We start from the raw sequence: 19,459 nt of genomic DNA, 5'->3' as shown, positions 1-19,459 counted from the left end.
CCCCTTCCAAATGGCTGCATTTCTTTCAACACGTTGAATGAATGTTCCTTTATACATGAAAAGAGAGCAATGAGGATGTTCCTTTAATCTGCCTGAGGACAGATGGGACAGTGTGTGACCCTGCAGGAATGCTTTGTGTTTGTGACTGGAAACGCTCCCAAGAAAACCAGTGTCTCCTCCTATTTCCTCTTCCTTTTTCAAGACTGCAAATAAATACATTTTTCTTAGCTCTCCTGCTGCCCCATCACAGGCCAGGTGGCCACTCTGCCCTGTGGGCACTGTCTGGCTGCTGGAGGTTGGCAGCGGTCATGACCCCAGCTCTCTGTCCTTCTCCCACCATCTCGTGGGCCTGCTGAGCGCCTGGCTTGTGACCAGCGTGGAGCTGCTCTGGGCCAGTCTCCTCATCCAGTGTTTGGCTGCGCTCTCACCATCCCCTCCACCAGAGCCTCCTTTCAGATCAAACTCCCGGAAAGAATTCCATAACCTAATTTATATTAATGATTTATCATTAAGGACTGATAAAGACACTTTATCATCCCTCTTCATTATGGACTGAGCTCCCTGAGGGTGGGGCCTCTGTATGCACAGTGCCTGGCACAGTGCCTAGGACGTAGGGGATGTTTAGGAAATGCTTTTTTAACGGTTATCTTTGGGGCATTTGCATTTGAAGAGGGAATAGTGTCTTATTACTAAGAAATGAAGCTCAAATAGTAGAATTTCTGGCAACACAACAGGCTGGTGAGATCCGTCTTCCCAGCATTCCTTGGTTAAGGCTGACTCTGGCTGGAGGCAGCCTGGCTTCCTTCCAGACCCCGTGATGTCCCCCTCCACTTGAGCCTAGATTGCCATGAGGGGCTTCTGCATTACTCTGAGCAGAGGTCTGGCACATCGGCACTGCTCACTCTCTGACAGAAGCGGGATGTCTTGACCTTGTATTATCCACAAACGGGGAGGCCCAGACTCAGAATTCTGGAGGCAGGTGGAGGCTCAGAGGCTGCTCTTTCTTCCACCACAGGAATCTCCTTGCCCTCATTCCTGGCAGGTGGATCTAACTTCTCCTTGACCCCTCCGATGGCAGGCAGGTCCTTCCGCTGCGGGCCACTCTCAGCCTGAGAAAGGGCCACATCAGAATGAGCTGAGAGACCTGTCTCCCACTCATCTCCACCCACACTGGTCTCCGAAGGGATGCCCAACAGGCCCACTCCAGCTTCTCCAGAAGCTCTCTACAGGTATTTGAAGACAGATATTCGGCAGCAGGCTGTCTTGTCCTGGCACCACGGAAGAAGAACACCGAGTGTGCAGGAAGGTGAGGGGGCAAGTCCCGTGGGCTGAGAGTGAGGCAAGTCTACAAGGAGGAGCAGAGGTTCCATCCCTGGGCAGTGGGGACACGGGAGAATAGGGCTGAGGCTGAGGCAGGGTAGGGCGGGCCGTCGCCTTGAGGTGCCCCCCGCCACACACGGCATCTCTGAGCCTTCTCTTCCCCATGTTACTTCAATGGGCGCCCCTTCTGACCCGGCTTGAAACTCTTCACCAGACTGGTCCCATGGGTGGGGGTGGTCTCTGTCTGTAGACTGGGGAAGGTGACCCTGCAGAACCTGCCTCTGGGTCTTGGCCCAAAGTGTCAACAATCCACAAGGGAGGCAACATCCACGTGTGAAGGCCACGGTGGTGCAGAAAGCAATGGACGGCACCTCCAGAAAAATGGTCAATGACGCGAGGAGAAGGAGGGTGAAAAGGTGGCGGGGCTCTCCACCCAAATGACAGACAGCAAGGTGGGGGTGGATGATCTCCAGCACGCAGATGTTTGTTCGGAGGGTTCCTACTTGTCAACATCCACTTATCTGGGTTTCCTTTGAGTGCCTAACGAATTATTTTTAAATGCCTACAACATCACTTCTGGTTAGGTGACCTCCAAAGAACTCCACTGGGTGGGAGCAGATAGTGTTGGACTCAGAGTCAGAAAGACCAAGTTCAAGTCTGGCTTCTCAAACTTTTAAGCTGCAGGATCTCAACCTCCGTGAGCCTCAATTTCCTCATCTGTAAAATGGGATTGTTACATCTTCCTACTTTCTTCTCCTCCCAACACGCCTTCTCTGTTCAGCCTCTCTTTCAGGTGTCTTCACAGGGCACCAGACACTCTAGGCCCAAATGCATGATTTTCACCCATTTCTGAGGCCCTCAGCCTCTCCATTTGCACACACAAACCTTGCCTTTACTTGTAGGCCCCAATTAACTGTCTCCTGCCCCAGCCCCACCCCCACCCCAGGGCTGTCCCAAGACTCAGAGGAGAACATATGTAACTGTACCCAAAAGTATAGTTGGGATACCCTCATGTGACTATGTGACGTGCCTGTCACCTACATCTACAGATCGGTGTGGACCCCACGAAACGTGCAGGGACTGCAGATTCTTTACAGGGAGAGAGATAAGTGAAAACAGCGAGGTCTGTGCTGACCAAAACAGAGCCTGGAAGTCACTGGTGGGCAGAATAATAAACCTTTAAAGACAGAGGCCCACTTCATCCAGCCTTTTGTTCTTTCTCTTCGGATCATCTGCATGGGAGCCAGGGAGGACCGTGGGAGTAAGGAGAATCCTGCAACCCTCGCATGGACAAACTTCTTGGCTTTTTATTTTTTTCTATGAAGGGTCTGCCAAATGGGTTTGAGGATATAAATTAATACTCAGGGACTTAATCAGTGTGAAAAAAAGACTTCCTAAGCCCAAGTTGGGTAGTTTCCTGAGCCCTGGATCTTGAAGCAACACCAGTAAAGTCAAGCCTGTGAGAGGCTCTGGAGGCACCGGGAGCTCCTGCTCGCTCCTGCTCGCCCCCTGCTCATTTCTGCTGGCTTTCGGGCTGACCTCACAATAATACAGGGTCACTCTCAGGGACAGGCTTTGTAGTTCCTGCAGAGACAATGTAGCCAAGAGCAGGGGACAGATGTCTGAGCTGTGTTGGCCACCCCCGGGCTCCTTGGCTGTGCTGTGCGCACTCGCTCTGTCACATGTGTCCCTGAGGGTGCCCTCCCCCACCGGCGGCGTGACCACCTCATGCAGGCCTGGGGGCATCTGTGCCGCTCGCTCACTGATTTGCTGCCATGGGCTACAATGTCTTCTGCCTTCAGATGGTGTGTCCTCTGGCTGCCTGGCAGAAGAAAACACACTGCCAGGTGACGAGCTGTCGTTTGGGGCTGCCGTATCCTCGCCGCTCCATCCTACAAGGATGCCTCCTTCTCCCTGCTGCAGGGAGGTCTAAGGAAGGGGAGAGGCCACGAAAGGTCCCCTTGCTCCTCCCATCTCTGAAGGGGCCCATGTTGCCCCAGCCCGAGAAGTCCAAGCCTCAGTGGAGACTCAGAAGGAGAGCCAGAGCACACAAGAACCTCAGAGAGCAAGGTGGGCTGCTAAGGCGATGGATGGACCTGGCCAGCCCAGCTTTTAGATTCTTGACCTTTGTCCTGCCTGCCAGGAACCAGAGCTGCCGGGTGTGTGGAGACGGGTGGGCAGGTGGGCGCCACACTCCCCACAGCCCGCCTGGATCTCATCAGCTCCATCCATGCTCACAGAAGGAGGGGCTGGGAGGGAGGAGGCAGTGGCAGAGGAGCTGGATTCGAGTCCTGACTCTGCGGCTTCTCCCTGTCGCCCGTCGGGCCTATAGAAGGACGGGGCTGGACAGCTGACCCTGAAGGACCCTTCTCCTCTCCTTCCAGGGCTCCCCTGTCATATCCTATCTCCGGTCTAGGAGATGCCTCTGGCTCCTGGCTTCTTTGCTGACCTCGAAGAAGTGCCAAGGTCTGAGACCAGCGAGGCCCTTTCCCCACCGCCCACTCCCTTGTTCCTCTTGGATGACTCACTCCTCCAAGGCTCGGGGAATGGATTTTTCCAGATTCCTATCTCTTCAGGTTGATATGCAAAAACAACTCACATTTCTTAGCATTTTCCATCTTATCAAGTATTTCCTCACAACCCCCCGGGGGCACAAGCAGCAACAACAACCAACAGGTCCCACCCGCAGAGGAAGAGAGCCTAAGCCGACATCCATCTGCTGGCTGAGCGAAGGCCTGGGGTCAGCCCTGATTGGCTCTGGAGCTGCAGGCCGGGTCACTTCTCCGCTCTCTCATCCGAAGAACAGGGACAGCCACCCAGGTGCCCCCAGGCCATCCAGCTGTCGTGAGAAGGGAATAAGACGAGGGAGGGAGGGACGAGGGATCTGAGGCCGCTCTCCTTGGGGAGCCCCTGCATTCGGGAGGAGCCCACTTACTTGGTGCGGATGCAGTGTTCTAGGGGGGGAACGAGGTCCTTCTCTCTGTCTCCGGGCACAGGCTGGGTTGTATCTGGAAGGGAAGAGATTGTGTTGGCCTCCAACAACACCCAGCCCTTGCCTCTCCCTGATCCTCAGGAGCTCATCCACGTGTTCTAGGCCCTCCTGTGATCCCCCCAGCCAAGGACCTCTCAGCTGAGCCACCAGGGAGCGTCTTGGCTGCTCTCCATCCACATCTGCCCCTTCCCCTCTCCCATGCACACCCCACAAAGCTGCCACGTTACTCCCCTGCTCAAAAAGCTCCCGTGGCTTTTACGGCCTCTAGGGTCAAGCACAGAGTGCTCTGGGTGCCCCAGCAAACCCATTTTTCCAGGGAAACCTCCCAAGACTCCCTCCCACACTCTACCCTGCTGGTCTCCCTTGGAGGACGGCCTCATGCCTCTGTTTCTTTGCCCTGGCTGGGCATCCTCAGCCTCTCGCTCTCCGGCCTGTCTCCCGGAGAGGCTCACCATTGGGTCAGTCCCACTGCCTAGCCCTTGAAGGCACGTGCAGTTTCCCCAGGAGAACACAGGATCCCTGTGCTGACCGGCCACGTCAAGGCTAGACAGAGGCTAGACCAGTGCCATCCAGGCCAGAGCTGAATCTCACGGCCACACTTCATCGCCTCTAACACTCTCCTGGACTGTGCTCTCCCAGGTAACCTGGGAAAGGCAAAGTCCTTCTTGTGTGGGGACAGATTGCGCTCAAGCCCAAGCCTTGCCCACTGGAGACCCTCTACACTCCCGGTGATGGAGGAAGGACAGGATGAGCTGAGGCAGGCACTGCTGCTTGACATAAACAAGGAAGAAATGTGGGGGAGGGGAGCTGGGCTGTGTGAGCCTCTTCTGAACCTGGGCTGGATAATGGGTGGCACCTGACTCAGTCTCTGAGAATGCCTGGGGGGGACCAGTTTGCTTCCCTCTTTCACGTGACCACAGGTTGCCAAAGAGTCACCCCACACTGCTGGCCTCAGGCTGTGATTGTGACCCTCCATTTCTCATCCCCATCTCATCACCAACCTGGTATTCTCACACACATGCATATCACTGGCTACGAGGGGAATGGTTAAGGGAGGAGAGCTCAGTGCTCCTCAGAAAGAGTGGGGAAGGACTCCAGATGGTGCTTCCATCTACACCAAACCAAAATGAGAACCCTCCCTCTAACAAGGCTGACCAGGGTGGTCCAGCCTCTGCCTGGAGACCCCCGTAAAGGGGAACTCACCAGCCTCTCCAGGCATCTCCTGATGTCCAAAGTCAATGTGCCTCTTGACACAGAGCGGGGCAACAGCGTACAAGGTCCTGAGGGCAGGTGGAAATTGTCTTCTGTTGAGTGGGTGCTAACACTGCTGAGCTTAGTGGGTTTTAAAAGTCAAGCTTGGAGCTACGTGACATAATAAGAGAACACAGCCCCAACCACTCCTGCGGCCTCTATCCAGCCTCCACACAAGCCTCTGGTCAGCCACGCCAGTCTTCTCCCAAACCCTGAGGACACCCGGCCTCCTCCTGGCTTGCAGCTTAGGTGTACCCCGCTCCTGAGCCTCTCATGGCCCATCTCCTTCAGAAACCTTGCCCTCGGCACCTATACCACTGGTCAGAGCTCTCATCCTCTTGTGCTGGTGTCCCAACTTCCCCATGTGTCCATCTTATTTCAGGTTCCCTAGGAGAAAGCCGCCATATTCTCCTGTCCTGTGCGTAATACCAAGCAAGGAGGGGGACAGCCAGCGGGGCCAGGGAGGAAGGGTGAGACACATACCTATCGTCAGCCGAATCTCCCCCTGCTGGTTAGCCAGCCCGTCGTAGTAATAGAGATCAAATATTCTCTCCACTTTCCAGTCACTGAGGAGGTCTCGCTGAAGGCTGAAGAGGATGCTGAAGTGGCTTTCACTGCACACCACCCAGATGGGATACCTGGGAGTCTTTAGATAACAGCCCACCTGAGAGGGGGACACAGAATAAAGAGCAAACCAAACGACAGAGCAGTGATTCACTGACCGAGGAGCAAAGGGGCCGAGATCTGAAAGAGACCACGTGTCCTCACGATGGCCTTGCCCACACCAGCATCCCCTCCATGGCGCCAAGGAGACCGACGGGGAGGAAAATGAGACCTGGAGTCACGCGGGCCGAAGCCAGTCATCTGGGAAGTCCACAAGCCCAGCGGACACACGCTCTTGGCTGCCACGGTGCCACGCAAACTTCTCGGCAGCATTGCTGCTTCCAGCAGAGCCCTTCTGGGCTTGCTGCAGGACCTTCCGGCCAGCCTCCACACAGGCCTCTGGTCAGAAGCGGCGTGGCATTAGAACAGTGGGTTTTAGGTCAGGGAACTAAGGGCTTGAAAGGCTTGTCCACGACACGGGGACTGACAGGCTAAAGCCTTGCTCGAGCTTCCTACCATACGTAGGTATATATGCATATACACACTCACACACATATGCACAGACAGAAATGGCAGTGACAGAGACCGAAACAGTGTGATGGAGCAGACAGAGAGCAGAGCTGAGAGTTAAGAAGCAGTCCAAGGATTTATCATGTGTCTACCCCATTCTGGACACTGTGCCAGGTGCTAAGGATACAAATATAAAACAAACCAATCCCAGCCATAAGGAGCCTACATTCTAATGCGGGAAAGCACCCACAAAATACGTGCAGAATAAATATGAAGTAAACACACAGATGCTGACTAGCTGTGTGACCCTGGGCAAGTCACGTAACCCTGTGTGCCTCAGTTTCCTTATCTGTAAAATGAGCTAGCGAAGGAAATGGCAAACCACTCCAGCATCTGTTCCAAAAAACCTTCAAATGGGGCCACCAAGTGCTGGACATGACTAAAAAGTTACTGAACCAAAAAACCCACGTATGTACACAGTCGTTAAACATAAGGTAGTCTGGGGCAGGGAGATCTAGAAAGGCTCGTACAAAAGATGGCATCTGAGCAGTACGTTAATGGAAGAGAGGGACTCTGTAGTTCTGGTGAGCACCCAGAGATGAGAGGTGGCATGTTGTGTGTGAGAAACTTAGGGAAGACCAGCGTGGCTCCATCACAGTGTTGAGAAGAAGTAAAACCCAAAGAGACTGGAAAGGCATGTTGGGGCCAGGTTATGGAGGGCTTCAAAAGTTAAGCTGGGGAATTTATATTTGGTCCTAGCAGCAATAGGAGGAAACCGCTGGAGGTGGGGAGTCATCTGGTCAGGTCTGCACTTAGGGAGCATCACTTTGGGGAGGGGGGCTGGGCAGAGACCCAAGCAGGGAGGCCAAGAAGAGGCAGCTGCCATAATCTATGAGGGAGCTGATAGGGGTCTGAACTAAGGTGGGAGCTGTGTGAGGAGGCAGGAGGGGTCAGGGGTGTGAGGTTTTGTCAAGGTAGAAACAGCGAGATCTGGCAAGTGACTGATTCATGGGTGAGGGAGGCAAGGAGGCATGAAGACCAGAAGGATGGTGGTGCCTTCAACAAAAAGAGGAATGTTTGCAACAGAGGAGGAACAGAGGGAACAGACAATGAATTTTGCTTTGGACATGTTGACTCGGCGATGATCCAGGACATCTTTCAAATGTCCAGCAGCCAACTGGTGATGTGGAAGCTTAGGGGAGAGACCAGGACTGGAGAGACAGATCTGGGTGTCATCATCGGCGATGACAGTTAAGCCCATGAAAGCTGACGAGGCTACCGAGAGAGAGCGCAGGAGAAGAGAAGAGCACCCAGGGGAGAACCCTGGAGAATGCCCACAGTTTGGAGCAAACATGTAGGTGAGAAACCAGCAAAGGACCGGGAATGGGAACAGTCAGGCAAGCAAGAGGAGAGGAGAAGGTAGAGCCACGAAACCCCGGGAGGAAAGAGCATCTAGGAGGAGAGTCACCGACAGGGTCAAATGTGGCAGGGAGGTTGAGGACTGAGAAAGGACCGCCACATCTGACAATTCAGAGAACATCGGTAATATCAGAGTCAGCAGATGAAGTTGGAGGTCACACTCCAAAGGACCAAGGAACGAGAGGTGAAAGTGGTGAGCACTGACAGCTTTTCAAAGAAGTCTGGCTAAGAAAGGGGGAGGAGGAGAATCGTTTGAGGGGATGACAGCGTCTAGTGAAGGCTTGTAAGGATGGCGTGACCTGGCTAGGTTTCAGGGCAGTAAGGAAGGAACCAGTGAGAGAGAGGCTGAAGACTGGAGAGAGGGTGTTACTGAGGATGCAATCTGGTAAAGGGGTTGGCCTTGGCAAGGAGAAGGACCACCTCTTTGTCAGCAACTAAGGAAAAAGAGAAGAGAGTGGGCGATGATGTTAAGGGATTTTGAGGAAGAAAGAGGGTTCGAAACAGTTTCTGCCAGGAGACAGCGGATCACATCACAGATGACATTGTGGATGACATCAGTGTGTCATTGGGCCCAGTCGGCACAGTTGTGACTTCCTTCAATCTGCAGCTTGTGAGTAGAAACAGGGAGTGGATGAGACGGGTGTTGGGAGTGATCCAGGGTCAAGTGTTGGCAAGAGAACAACAGCAACAGTACAAAAGGGTGAGGGGGTAGGACAGCGCAGAGCTGAAATGACAAACCATGGCTTCGGAGGGGGTAAAGGAGGAAAGTCAGAACAGGAATCACTACGGGAGAAAGTCTCGAGAGGTAGAGGGACGAATGAAGCCAGGGAGTGGTGGAGGGAGAGGAGGTTATGGATAAACAGGGGTCGTGTGACCCCGGGGGACGGCCCCTCAGCCCTGGGCCCCAGGGGCCACCCTGCCTCAGTTGTAAAGTGTAATGTTATCTATGTTTTACTGCATTTTTTAAAATTTTGTTAAATATTCCCTAATTATATTTTAATCTGGTTTGGGCCCACTCTCAGGAGCACACGGGCCACGTGTTTCCTCGTGGAGACCCACTTCTGCTGATGAAATCACAGCTCCAAAAAACACTATGCACCCCCAGAGCCTAATGCAGTACCTGGCTCACAGTAGGTGCTTAATAAATGCATGCGCGCGCACACGTGTGTGTATGTGTGTGTGTACATACACATATACGCATATGTGTGTGAAGTTGATTTTATATGTACGTAAATAGTAAATGCTTGTTGATATATACACATGTATAAGTATATATACATACATACACAGATAGAAGGTTGTGTCAATTCATGTATAGATACAGATGTAGTTACAGGGATATTAACAAGCATTTATTAAGCACCTACTATGAGCCAGGTGCTGTGGTTGATTCTGGGCAAACAAATATAAAAACGTGGTCCTGCGAGCTCTGGATTTATCCAGAAGAGGGGCAGGGGCCCAGGTCAGAGGTGATCACACACCTGAGCTGGGATCTGAACCTCAGTTCTCAGGCTGCTGCACTCTCCATTCTGCCACCCACAGGGTGAAGTTCTTCTATGAAATGAGAAAATTAGAGACGGAGTCTTCAAACACCCAAAACTGTGTCATTAAAAAATAAGATCCTACAAGTGGGAACATGGCAGACAAAAGGGTGACTTGCCAACAGCATGCTGTCACGGGAAGAGAGGGGCTCAAATCTAGCCTCTTCAGACATTTCTCTCAACCTCCCTGGGACTGCAAGCACAGTCAGAGCCTTGGTGGGGACAGTCTTGGAGAAGTGACATCCATCCTCGGGCTGGCGTGGTGACGCGAGATCCCTGTCTCACGTTTCTTGCAGCGGCCACGAGGATGTTTTCAGGATCCCGAGAGCCTGCCGCTTTCCTTTCCTTTCCTCTCCTCCACCTCGATGTACACGGTGTAGCTCTCAGGCCGAACCCAGGAGGATAAGCAGAGTTACTGATGACACAGTGGATCTGGGGGACAGGAACAAGTAATCGGGGTCACTGGGCCTCCCCTCCTCTAGGCCGGATGAATTTCTTTAGCTTTGCTTTGCTGGTGTAGACGTGACCTAGAGATTTTCCTTCCTTACCACACAAATGCATGCGTGTCCAGCCTGAAATGCAGAGAACGTGTGTTCTCTCTGAAGAGGAAAATGGCACAAAGAGATGCTTGGGCCCATAAACACTGCAGGTTTTTTGTTCTTTGTTACTTTTCACAAAATGGCCAAATGTCTGCCCCTGCTTACAGCACGGCCACTCTCCAGACCCTAGCGAGGCGGAGGCGCCTGAAGGGCAGACACATTTCTCGGTGAGTCCAGGTGGGAGTAAGAGTGTGGTGAAGGGTCGGAAACGGGAGTGCCAAGAGCCTGGAAACCCGCAGGGGAGTGGGGGAAGGGCATCCACGAGCGGGGGGGGGGGCCCGGAAAACAGTCATCTTCAGGAGACGTCTCCTACGTCACTCGGACCCCCCTCGTCACGGACGCTGCCCTTCCACCCAACGCTGTTCCTGCTCTCCCCAGTCCACGGTTGTCCTCCCCCCTCCACGAAGCCTCGCTCCTCGGGGCACTGCTGCCCTTCTCGGCCGCCCCGCCGGCTTCAAGCTGGCACCACTCTGGCTAGCGGTCTGCTGAGTCTCCGATTGTTTCCTGCCCGTGAGGCGGGTGAGGGACCAGATGGGCCTCCCCCGCCTCTCTCACAGTCACGGACACCGGGCTCTGGCACCTAGTAGGTGGTCCAGACTTACAGGCTGAGACCCCCTCGCGTCTCGCCCTCAGCTGAGGCGCTGTCCATCCTCCACACAGCGCCGGAGTGATTTCTGCGGGCCTCGGTCTGATCGTGCCCCGTGCGTGTGCACACACAAGTACACACATACACACACGTGCACGCGCACACACACGCGCATGCATACACACAGCGCACACGCACACACGGAAACAGACACATGCACACACGTGCACACACAGGACACATACGCACATGCACACAGTACACACACATACACACATGTACACATACACACAGTACACATACACACATCTCCCCCTCCACACCTACGGAGCTGACTCCGGCTGAGAAAGTGTAGCTGACGAGGATTCCCCGAATCAGAAGACGTGCGAAGTGACTGGAATTCCAGCTATCCCCAGAGACATCCTGCTAGAAGATGCCAGGAAATACACTGTCTGTGACACTACTGGTCTGTCTTACGGAGGCTCTTCTTTCCATGGGCATCTCCTCTCAAGAGCCAGACTAGGCGTGGGCAGGGGGCGGGTGGGTAATCACATTCACTCAGTCAATAAACACCGCACTAAGCACTGGGAACATAGGACAACGGAAGGGGGCAGGAGTCCTGTCTTTAGGTAGCAATTTTTCTAATGGGGAAGATGACATGCTGGACAACCGGGAGGGAACCGTAGCGGGAAGGAATGACTCAGGGGACAGGCGGGAAAGGCAGCAGATGGAGGTGAAGAGGCGGACCTTCCCAAGCCAGGAGGACAGCCAGTGCAAAGTCAGGAACGGAGCGCAACCGTGCGCAAAAGACAGCCATGAGGCCAGTGGAGCCGGAGCCTGGCATTTCTGAAGAGGGGTAACAAGGGAGAGCCCTGGAGAGCCAGGGAGGGGGAGGGGGCCAAACTGATCAGCAGCCACCAGAGGAGAAGGCCAAGTGAGGCCCACACCGGCCTCAGGCTGTGAGCCCGGGTGCCTGGGAACGTGGCGGGGAGCCCCTCAACCAAAGAGAAGCCTGGAAGAGGGAAGGATCTGGGGGAACAGAGAACTTCTTTCCCCGTGGCCTTCATCCCTTCCCCCCTTATCCTAAAACAAACACACACAACCTTCCCTAGTCCTGCCAACCCCACAAGCTACGGAGCTCCACCTCCTCCTCTTCTCAGCCAAACTCCTTGGGAAGAAAGACTGTCCACACTTCCTGCACCCACTTCTCCCTTCATTCAGTCTTCAGTGCATTACGCCATGATTTCAGACCTCAACACTCAACTGGACGATTCTCTCGAAAGTTACCGATGATCTCCTAATTGCAGATTCGTGATCTTTCTCTGTTTGTCTGCTGCGTTTGAGACTGCTGGCCCCCTCGGCCTGGATGCTCACCCCCCATCCTGGGTTTTTGGGACCAGCTCTCTCCTCCTCTCAGACTGAACCTTCGCAGTCTTCACACCCCCTAACTGGTGGTGTTCCTCAAGGTTTTGTATGGGGGCCTTTTCTCTTCTCCCTCTCCATGCAGATGACTCCAGATCTATATACATATCTCCTGGTCTCCCCCTCAGATTTCAGTCCCATCTCACCACCTGCCTATTGTATAGTTCAAACCGTATGTCCCAGAGATCCCTTACTCAACCTTTCTAAAATGGAACTCATTCTCTTTTCTACTAAACTCTCCCACCTTCCAAATTTCCTCAGGCACCAACATTCTCCCAGTCTCCCTGCTTCGTGATTTTGACAGCAATGCAGATTCTTCGTTCTCCCCATATATCCCATTAGTTGCCAAATCTTTCTACCTTCAAGATGACTCTCCCGTACACCTCCTTCACTCCACTCACATAGCGACCCGCTTCATTTATGCCCTCACCACCTTTAGCCTAGATCACTTCAGTCTATCCCACATATGGCTTTTGAAATCATTATCGTTAAGCATAGATCAGGCCATGTGACTACCCTGCTTTTGCCACACGTGGCCCTCTAGGTGTGGCCTCAAGTACTAGAGGCTTCTTTGCCTCAAAGATCTAACATAAACTCCTCTGCTGAGCTTTCCAAGCCCTATACAACCAACTCCCAATTTATCTTTCAGCAGAAGAAGTTCCTCCTCTGCCCTATTCCTCCTCCTCCACACCTCTCTGTCCTTCAAACATGTCCTAATGAATGTGTCACTGTACCTTTCCACTAGCTGTCTTCTATGACTAGTATGTGCACATAGCTAACTACTGTGTGTATCTGCATGTTCTTATTCACTTTGTACTTATGCTGTGTATATCTTACATGTATTTGTAATATACAGTGTAAATAAAACATTCTACATAGAACACAAACAAGCTCACTGCAAGTCGGGATGGTTTCACTCTTTATTTTTGAATACACAGCACAGAGCACAATGTCGAGCACATGGTATGTGCTGGCCTGACATCCAAAAAGCAGCTGGTAATGCGGGGAGTCAGGAGAGGGGTTAGGGTTGGATAGCTAGATCACGATAGAGATGACAACTGAACAAGCAGGAACTCATGAGATGACCTAGAGGAAGAAAAGAGAAGGGCCCAGGACCAGGCCACGGCTCGAGGGCACGAGCTGGACGAAGATGCGGCAAAGAGAACGGCCAGTGCCCACGAGGCAGGGAGGGGGAGAACCAGGAGAGAGCAGTGTCACACACACCTGGAGAGGGGAAGAGGGTGGTCACCAACGTCAAAGGCCGCTGAGAGGTCAAGAAGGACAAGGTTCAAGAAGAGGTCCTCAGGTCTACAATTCAGAGAACTGAATGACACGGTCAGAAGGTTTAGAAGAAACTGAGAGGAGAGGAAACATGACACAAAAATGATCTTCTCAAGCACTTTAACCACTGAAAGGAAAAAGAGATATGGGACAGGAGTGCCCCTGATGGATCAAGTGAGGAGAGCAGTGACGTGGGCATCTTTGTAGGCAGCAGGGAAGGAGTCAGGAGACGGGGAGAGGCTGAAGAAGAGAAGGAATGACAGAGAACAATTGACTGGAAGAGATGGGAGGAGATGGGCTCCCAGGGGCATAACAACTGGTGTGTCTTAGCAAGGAGAAGGGCCGCCTCTTCATGAAAGAAAGGGGAGAAGGAGGAGAAAGCAGGGGAAGGAGCTCAGTGATGTGCGATGAGAAGAGGGGAGAAGAGAGAGCTCCTGTTAACGGCCTTGGTTTTGTTTCCTGGAAGCACGAGGCAATGTCCTCTGGGAGAACGGGTGAGATGATCGAGCGTCAGCGGTGTTACGATCCTCCTCTTCGGTCCCATTCAACAGAACTGCATTAGCTAAATTAATTCACCCATTTGCGCCGTACCAAGCAAATCATGGAGAGAATACTTTTTTAAATGATAACAAAATTCATTCTGAAGAACAGAAGCCCTAGTATCTCACAGAAAACAAGAAAAAAAAGTACGGACAGAGGGGGCAGAGCATCACCAGATTCCAGACTGTGTTATAAATCAGCGGGCAGTCACAAACACTACTCAATATTTTTTAAAAACAAAAAGTCCATCAGTAAAACTGATTAAGTAAGCAAGAAATAGAACCAACTGGAAATGAGCAGTCCAGTGTTTGATAACCCAAAACATGAATTACGGGGGAAGGACTCCTTTTTGGAAGAGAGCTACTATAAAATTAGAAAGTGTTTTGGCAGAAATCAGATGACGACAACTCTGCTACGTCCTATGCCACAGTAAGGTCAGAATAGGTAAGAAAGCCGAAAGGGTCACACCATTAAAACCAAACCAGCCAGAATAAGATTCGGTACTTTTCAAAAGTATGGCTAGGAGAAGACATTAAAAAGGGATAGAGAAGATCATGAAAGGTTTTTCAAAAGACAATTTTAATTACAACAAATTAAAAAGCCTTTGGATGGACAAAATCAATGTAGCCAGGACACGTTCCATCAAATGTCACTAACAAAAATCTGATTTGTAAAATTTACAGGGAAATGACATCAACATATAATACCAAGAGCCATTCTGTAATAGATAAGTGGTCAAAGAATATGAGATTTCAAAAGCAGAATTTGAAATGATGAATGACCACATGAAAATATTCTACAATTCATTAATCATTACAGAAATGCAAATTCAAAGATCTGCTTTTTTACCTTACACCATAAAAACTGGCAAAGGTGACCAGGAAGAAAGGGACCTGTGGAGGGGCTGAGACAGCCATCTCGGCCCTTACTTCCTGGCTGTGTGACCTCAGTTTCCTCATCTATACAAATGAAGAGTTGAACTAGATGACACCCAAGACCCTGCCCAGCTCTACACCCAGGACCCTCTGATGCTAATGTACGGTTAGGAGACCCCTGAAGCCATCCCACCATTCTGAGTATTGGTTTGGAGTTACGTAAGCAAAGTGACTATTTTGTCTTCGACTCAGCGATTCCACTACTGGGCACGTGCCCAAGGAAGTCAAAAGACAGAAACAAAGGGCCAACAGACACCCTGAGACATTCTTCGTATCCCTTTTATGAGAGTCCCCAGTGGGATGTGAATGCCAGGGAATATTGCTGTGTGGTAAGACATAGGAATTTGAGGAATTCAGAGAAACACGAGAAGACTGATATAAACTGATGCAGCTTCCAATAAGCAGAACCAAGAGAAGAATGACTAACTGTAGTAATGTAAATGAAAATATCATAGTCTGAGTAACCAAAAAACCAACGAAGGTCCTGGAGAACAGACACTAATGGCATATTGATGTTACCAGGACAGAATAATACACATACTATTCTACCATACAATTTACACACCAAGAGTAGACACGCTAACAGTATTTTTATACTACCTGGATAGAAGGATATATTTATATTACTCTACTACACACTCCACATACCAATAGCATATAAAGACTATTAGGATAGCACAGAATATACACAGTGGCAGGTCAGATGCAATGGCTGTCAGATGATTTCTTTCCTGCCCTGGCCATCCCCGCTCTCATACACACAAATCTGGGAATGGACCTGTTCTTTGGGGACTCTTATAGGGAATTCTCTCCCTTGCACTTTCAGCAAAAGGATGTTTGGGGGTGCAGGGGAGGGGAGGATGTTCCCACTACCCTGCAAGCAGCAATGGCAGCTGGGACACATGACATACTGGGACCAGGCAGGCTTGAGGTGGGGCCCCAGAGCCCTACACCTAGCTGCCTTCTGCTTCCTTCCTTGAGCACAGATTCTGAAAAATGGACTTTTCCAGCCTTGGCAGCTACCCCTGGGTCAAGAGTTCCAGATCCAGGCCTGTGCTGACCAGAGGAGAAAAGCCCCATTGCCAGAAGGACTCAGGATAGCTGGGCTCAGGTTGGCCAGAGGGGAGTCTGGTGAGCTGCTGAGACCACGTGTCTGAGGTGCCCATCCCACAAGGGTCTCTTTGACTTTGGTGCTGGGGTGTGGAAGAAGGACAAAGTACAAAGAACCCAATGGGCCCCTTTCTGAGTTGCTAATGAATGCTTGTGCGTCTCTTCCATTCTAAGCGTTGCTGTGGTATCATACCTGACACCTGCATTGTACATTGAACACGTTTTCTAGTAGGGACCCCGTTACCCACATTTTGGAGAGACCCTCAACGTAAGCCATTTATAAGATTTGTTTTAAAGATTTCTCTGGGCTTACTTTGGGTGGGGACAGAAACGGAGAGAGGAAAGCCTGAGACCTCCCCCCCACCCTCCTTTGGGGCCACATGGGCCCTGAGCAGAGCCTCTCCTGAGAGGGCTGAGGGGGCAAATGAACCTAACCCTAACATAGTAAACAAGTGCTTCCCAATGTGAAATGGAAGTTAAGACCAAATACCTTCCTGCCTCAGCCTGTGCACAGCTGTAAACCCCTGGGTGCTTATCAAGGACCGTGTGAAAGCATTCCTCTGTTCTCCTTGGATAAAAATATTTCTGTGAAATAGCTGTTATCATTGTTTTCCTCCCCAAAGATAATGAAAACTGAGGCTTGCTTGTGTCAGGGAGTGGGGAACTAGGTCAAAAAGGTCAATGCCATTCTTCAGGCAGATGCAGTCACGTGAGCCATTTGGAAAAGGCTCTGGCAGCCAGAAGGCCATTCTGCTCCTCGTTCAGAGGGCCAGAGGCAGCTCATTTAGATGAAGGTTCAGCTGAAGTTCACCTGGGCTTAGAACCTGTTTCTTTATCAAATGAGACAGTCTATGTAAAGCGCTTTGCAAACCTTAGAGGGCTACGAAAATATTCCTGCTGTAATTATTACAACTGTCTTCCTTACTCTTATCAAGGCAGAAGGTAGCAGTGTAAGCCAGGTTGCATGGGGTCTCCCCTTTCTCTGGCACACTCCGGGCCATCCTTGATCAACCCCAGATCACATCCCAAGTCACTGCACCAGGCTCCCTCATGAGTACTCACATGGGGAGTGTCTTTACTGTATGTGGTCAATAGGACCACATGAGAAATGGTGTGGCATCCCCTTGGCCTTTCTTGCTCAGATTCTGGAAGCAGGGCAGCCTCGCTGCTCCAGGAGCAGAAACACCTCATGAGCCCACCAGCAGACTGTGGTCATCCCAATACGATTTCCCACGCTGCCCCGGGGGGGGCGAGGGGGGGGGGGGGGGGGGGGGGGGGGGGTCTGGGGTCTGCCTACCTGGCAAACGTCATAGTGCTCAAACAGAGACAGAAGCCCGATGTCACTGCGAGATGTGATTCCTTTGAGGAGGGTGACATTTCCATTTCCAGAATCCAGCTCCACCACATCGTTGAAAACATTGGACACGGCTTTGCCAGTCAGAAGCAGGTTGACAAGTTCCTGTTGACAAAAGAAAAAGGAAGCTTGTGAATTCTATATGCCATACACAACAGAAAAGGAGGGCAGAAGATCAGAGGAGATAAGATGACAGCAGGGAGGAAAGGAACAGAGAAATTTTTTTTCACAATTCACAGGGAACAAAATTTCTGCCACTTTCCTTTTAAGTTTGTAAGTTATCGTCTGATCTAATCTTTTTTGAGGGCCTGCTCCTGTGAGCAAATCATTTCACACTGGACTCAGTGACTGCCTCTACTGGACCTGCTGACCCCTAAGGTTTCTCAGCTCTACATTTATGACCCCCACACTAGGCACAAAACCAGTGACCTTGCCCTCAAGCAGGTCTCTGGAAGGTGAGTTTTTTGAAATATATTTTTATCTATTTCATTAAATAGTTCCCAATTAGATATAAAAAATTTTTGAGAGTCATTTTTAATATTCTGAATTCCAAATTCTCTCCCTCCCTCTAGCCCCTCTTCCACTCATTAAGAAGGCAAGCAATATGATGCCAATTATACATGTGAAATCATGCAAAACATTTCCATATTAGCCATGTTGCAAAAAAAGGCAAAAAAAAAAACCAGTTTCCAAAGTCTGCTTCATTCCCGTAACCCCTTACTATTACAACTCTGCCCCCACAGTGCACCAGCTCTCTCTCTCTGGGAGTGGGCAGCATTTTCATCCCGGGGTCTTTGGAACTGTACTGATCACTATCCGGGGCAGAGTAGCTAAGCCTATCAAAGTGAGGCAGGTCTCCCTCCCTCCTTCTGCCCTGACAATGGTGAGAAAAGTAGTGACCAGTAAATCACTTTTATCTCTACTGACAACTCCTGCCCCAGTGAGAATGAAAAGGACCCTCGGTTTTATTGGCGGCAGATGTGGAATGTCCTGCATTGTGCATACACAGGGGAAGCCAAGAAGGACTTTGGAGGAAATGCTCAGGCAAGTTATGGTGCTCCCTCAGGAAAGGGAGGCTGAATTCACTGCCATGTCCCCTCTGGCCTCCAGGACACAGGGGAGGGGTTGATGGTACACTCTCTGGACAGCTTCCTCCCAGGCCCCGTCCAGCCACAAGCAGTCGCACAAGCCTCTGAAGCCCTCCTGTCTCTGGGTCTCCTCAGTCTTCCTTCTTCATCATCTCATGACGGAGTCAACCAAAGAAGAGCAACACGAAATGCCAAAAGGGGCCCTCGAGGTGACCAGAGGACCACAGGATGAGTGAGCGTGGCTCCGGCGCCCAGTCACCCTTCACTCGAACACTCTCTTCAGGACCCTCGGAAGGGCGCAGCTGCCTCCAGTCCCACAACTCGGTCAGAGCCAGAGCCGGCGCAAGAAGCCAGGCCTAGTGACCCCCAGTCTCCGTCACTGTGTGGTGGACACTCCTCCACTTTACAGATGAGAGGAAGAGTCAGAGGTAGCATCTGAATCTGCATCTCTCCTTCCCCCACACCAAACTGTCTGTCCACACAACAGGCAGTTGGGTAACGGGGAGGGGCATGCTCCAGCAAAGGCCTCAGTCCACAACAACACGGACTGCCCTGGCGCCAGCTGACCACCAATAGAGCACACACAGTGAGGTGGAGCTGGGAGCTCATCGGCAATACAGACCGCAGCCCACGGGATGGGCCTCCTGTCCTCCAGCTCAGGTTATGACTTCTACAGAGACAGCCATAGTGAGTCATGGGACCCGTGGTCAATCCCCACGCCCGCCACCAGATTCCATCTGGGCCATTTCATCTCCCTGGGCCTTGGCTCAAGTCAAGTCAACAAGCATGTGTTAGTTGGCTCCTTTGTGCCAGGCAGTGTGCTGACCAGTGGGGATTCAAAGAAAGGCCAAAGCAAGTCTCCCCCAGTCTGATGGGGGAGACAACGTGCAGACGCCTGGGCACGCACA

At 51.6% G+C, this 19,459-nt stretch overlaps 1 protein-coding gene across 4 annotated transcripts in view; it reads right to left on the bottom strand.

The window, feature by feature from the left end:
- The window catches only part of MINDY4 (MINDY lysine 48 deubiquitinase 4), a 133,917-nt gene that overhangs the window by 5,213 nt on the left and 109,245 nt on the right, over nucleotides 1-19,459 (bottom strand). For 3 of the 4 annotated variants that reach the window (XM_027835857.1, XM_027835859.1, XM_027835860.1), the window contains 3 exons: nucleotides 17,407-17,568; nucleotides 6,047-6,227; nucleotides 4,256-4,328 (listed from right to left, as the gene is read on the bottom strand). In XM_027835857.1, coding sequence (XP_027691658.1) covers nucleotides 4,256-4,328; nucleotides 6,047-6,227; nucleotides 17,407-17,568 — 416 coding nt within the window. Of the gene's footprint in view, nucleotides 1-4,255; nucleotides 4,329-6,046; nucleotides 6,228-9,515; nucleotides 10,069-17,406; nucleotides 17,569-19,459 lie in introns of those variants that run through there. The other variant, XM_027835858.1, reaches the window with a different exon arrangement.

Source organism: Vombatus ursinus, unplaced genomic scaffold (genome assembly GCF_900497805.2).
Source record: "Vombatus ursinus unplaced genomic scaffold, bare-nosed wombat genome assembly UNPS02014817.1, whole genome shotgun sequence".
Taxonomy (NCBI): domain Eukaryota; kingdom Metazoa; phylum Chordata; class Mammalia; order Diprotodontia; family Vombatidae; genus Vombatus; species Vombatus ursinus.
The sequence above is the reverse complement of the archived record's forward strand: the minus strand, read 5'-3'. Positions and strand labels throughout refer to the sequence as shown.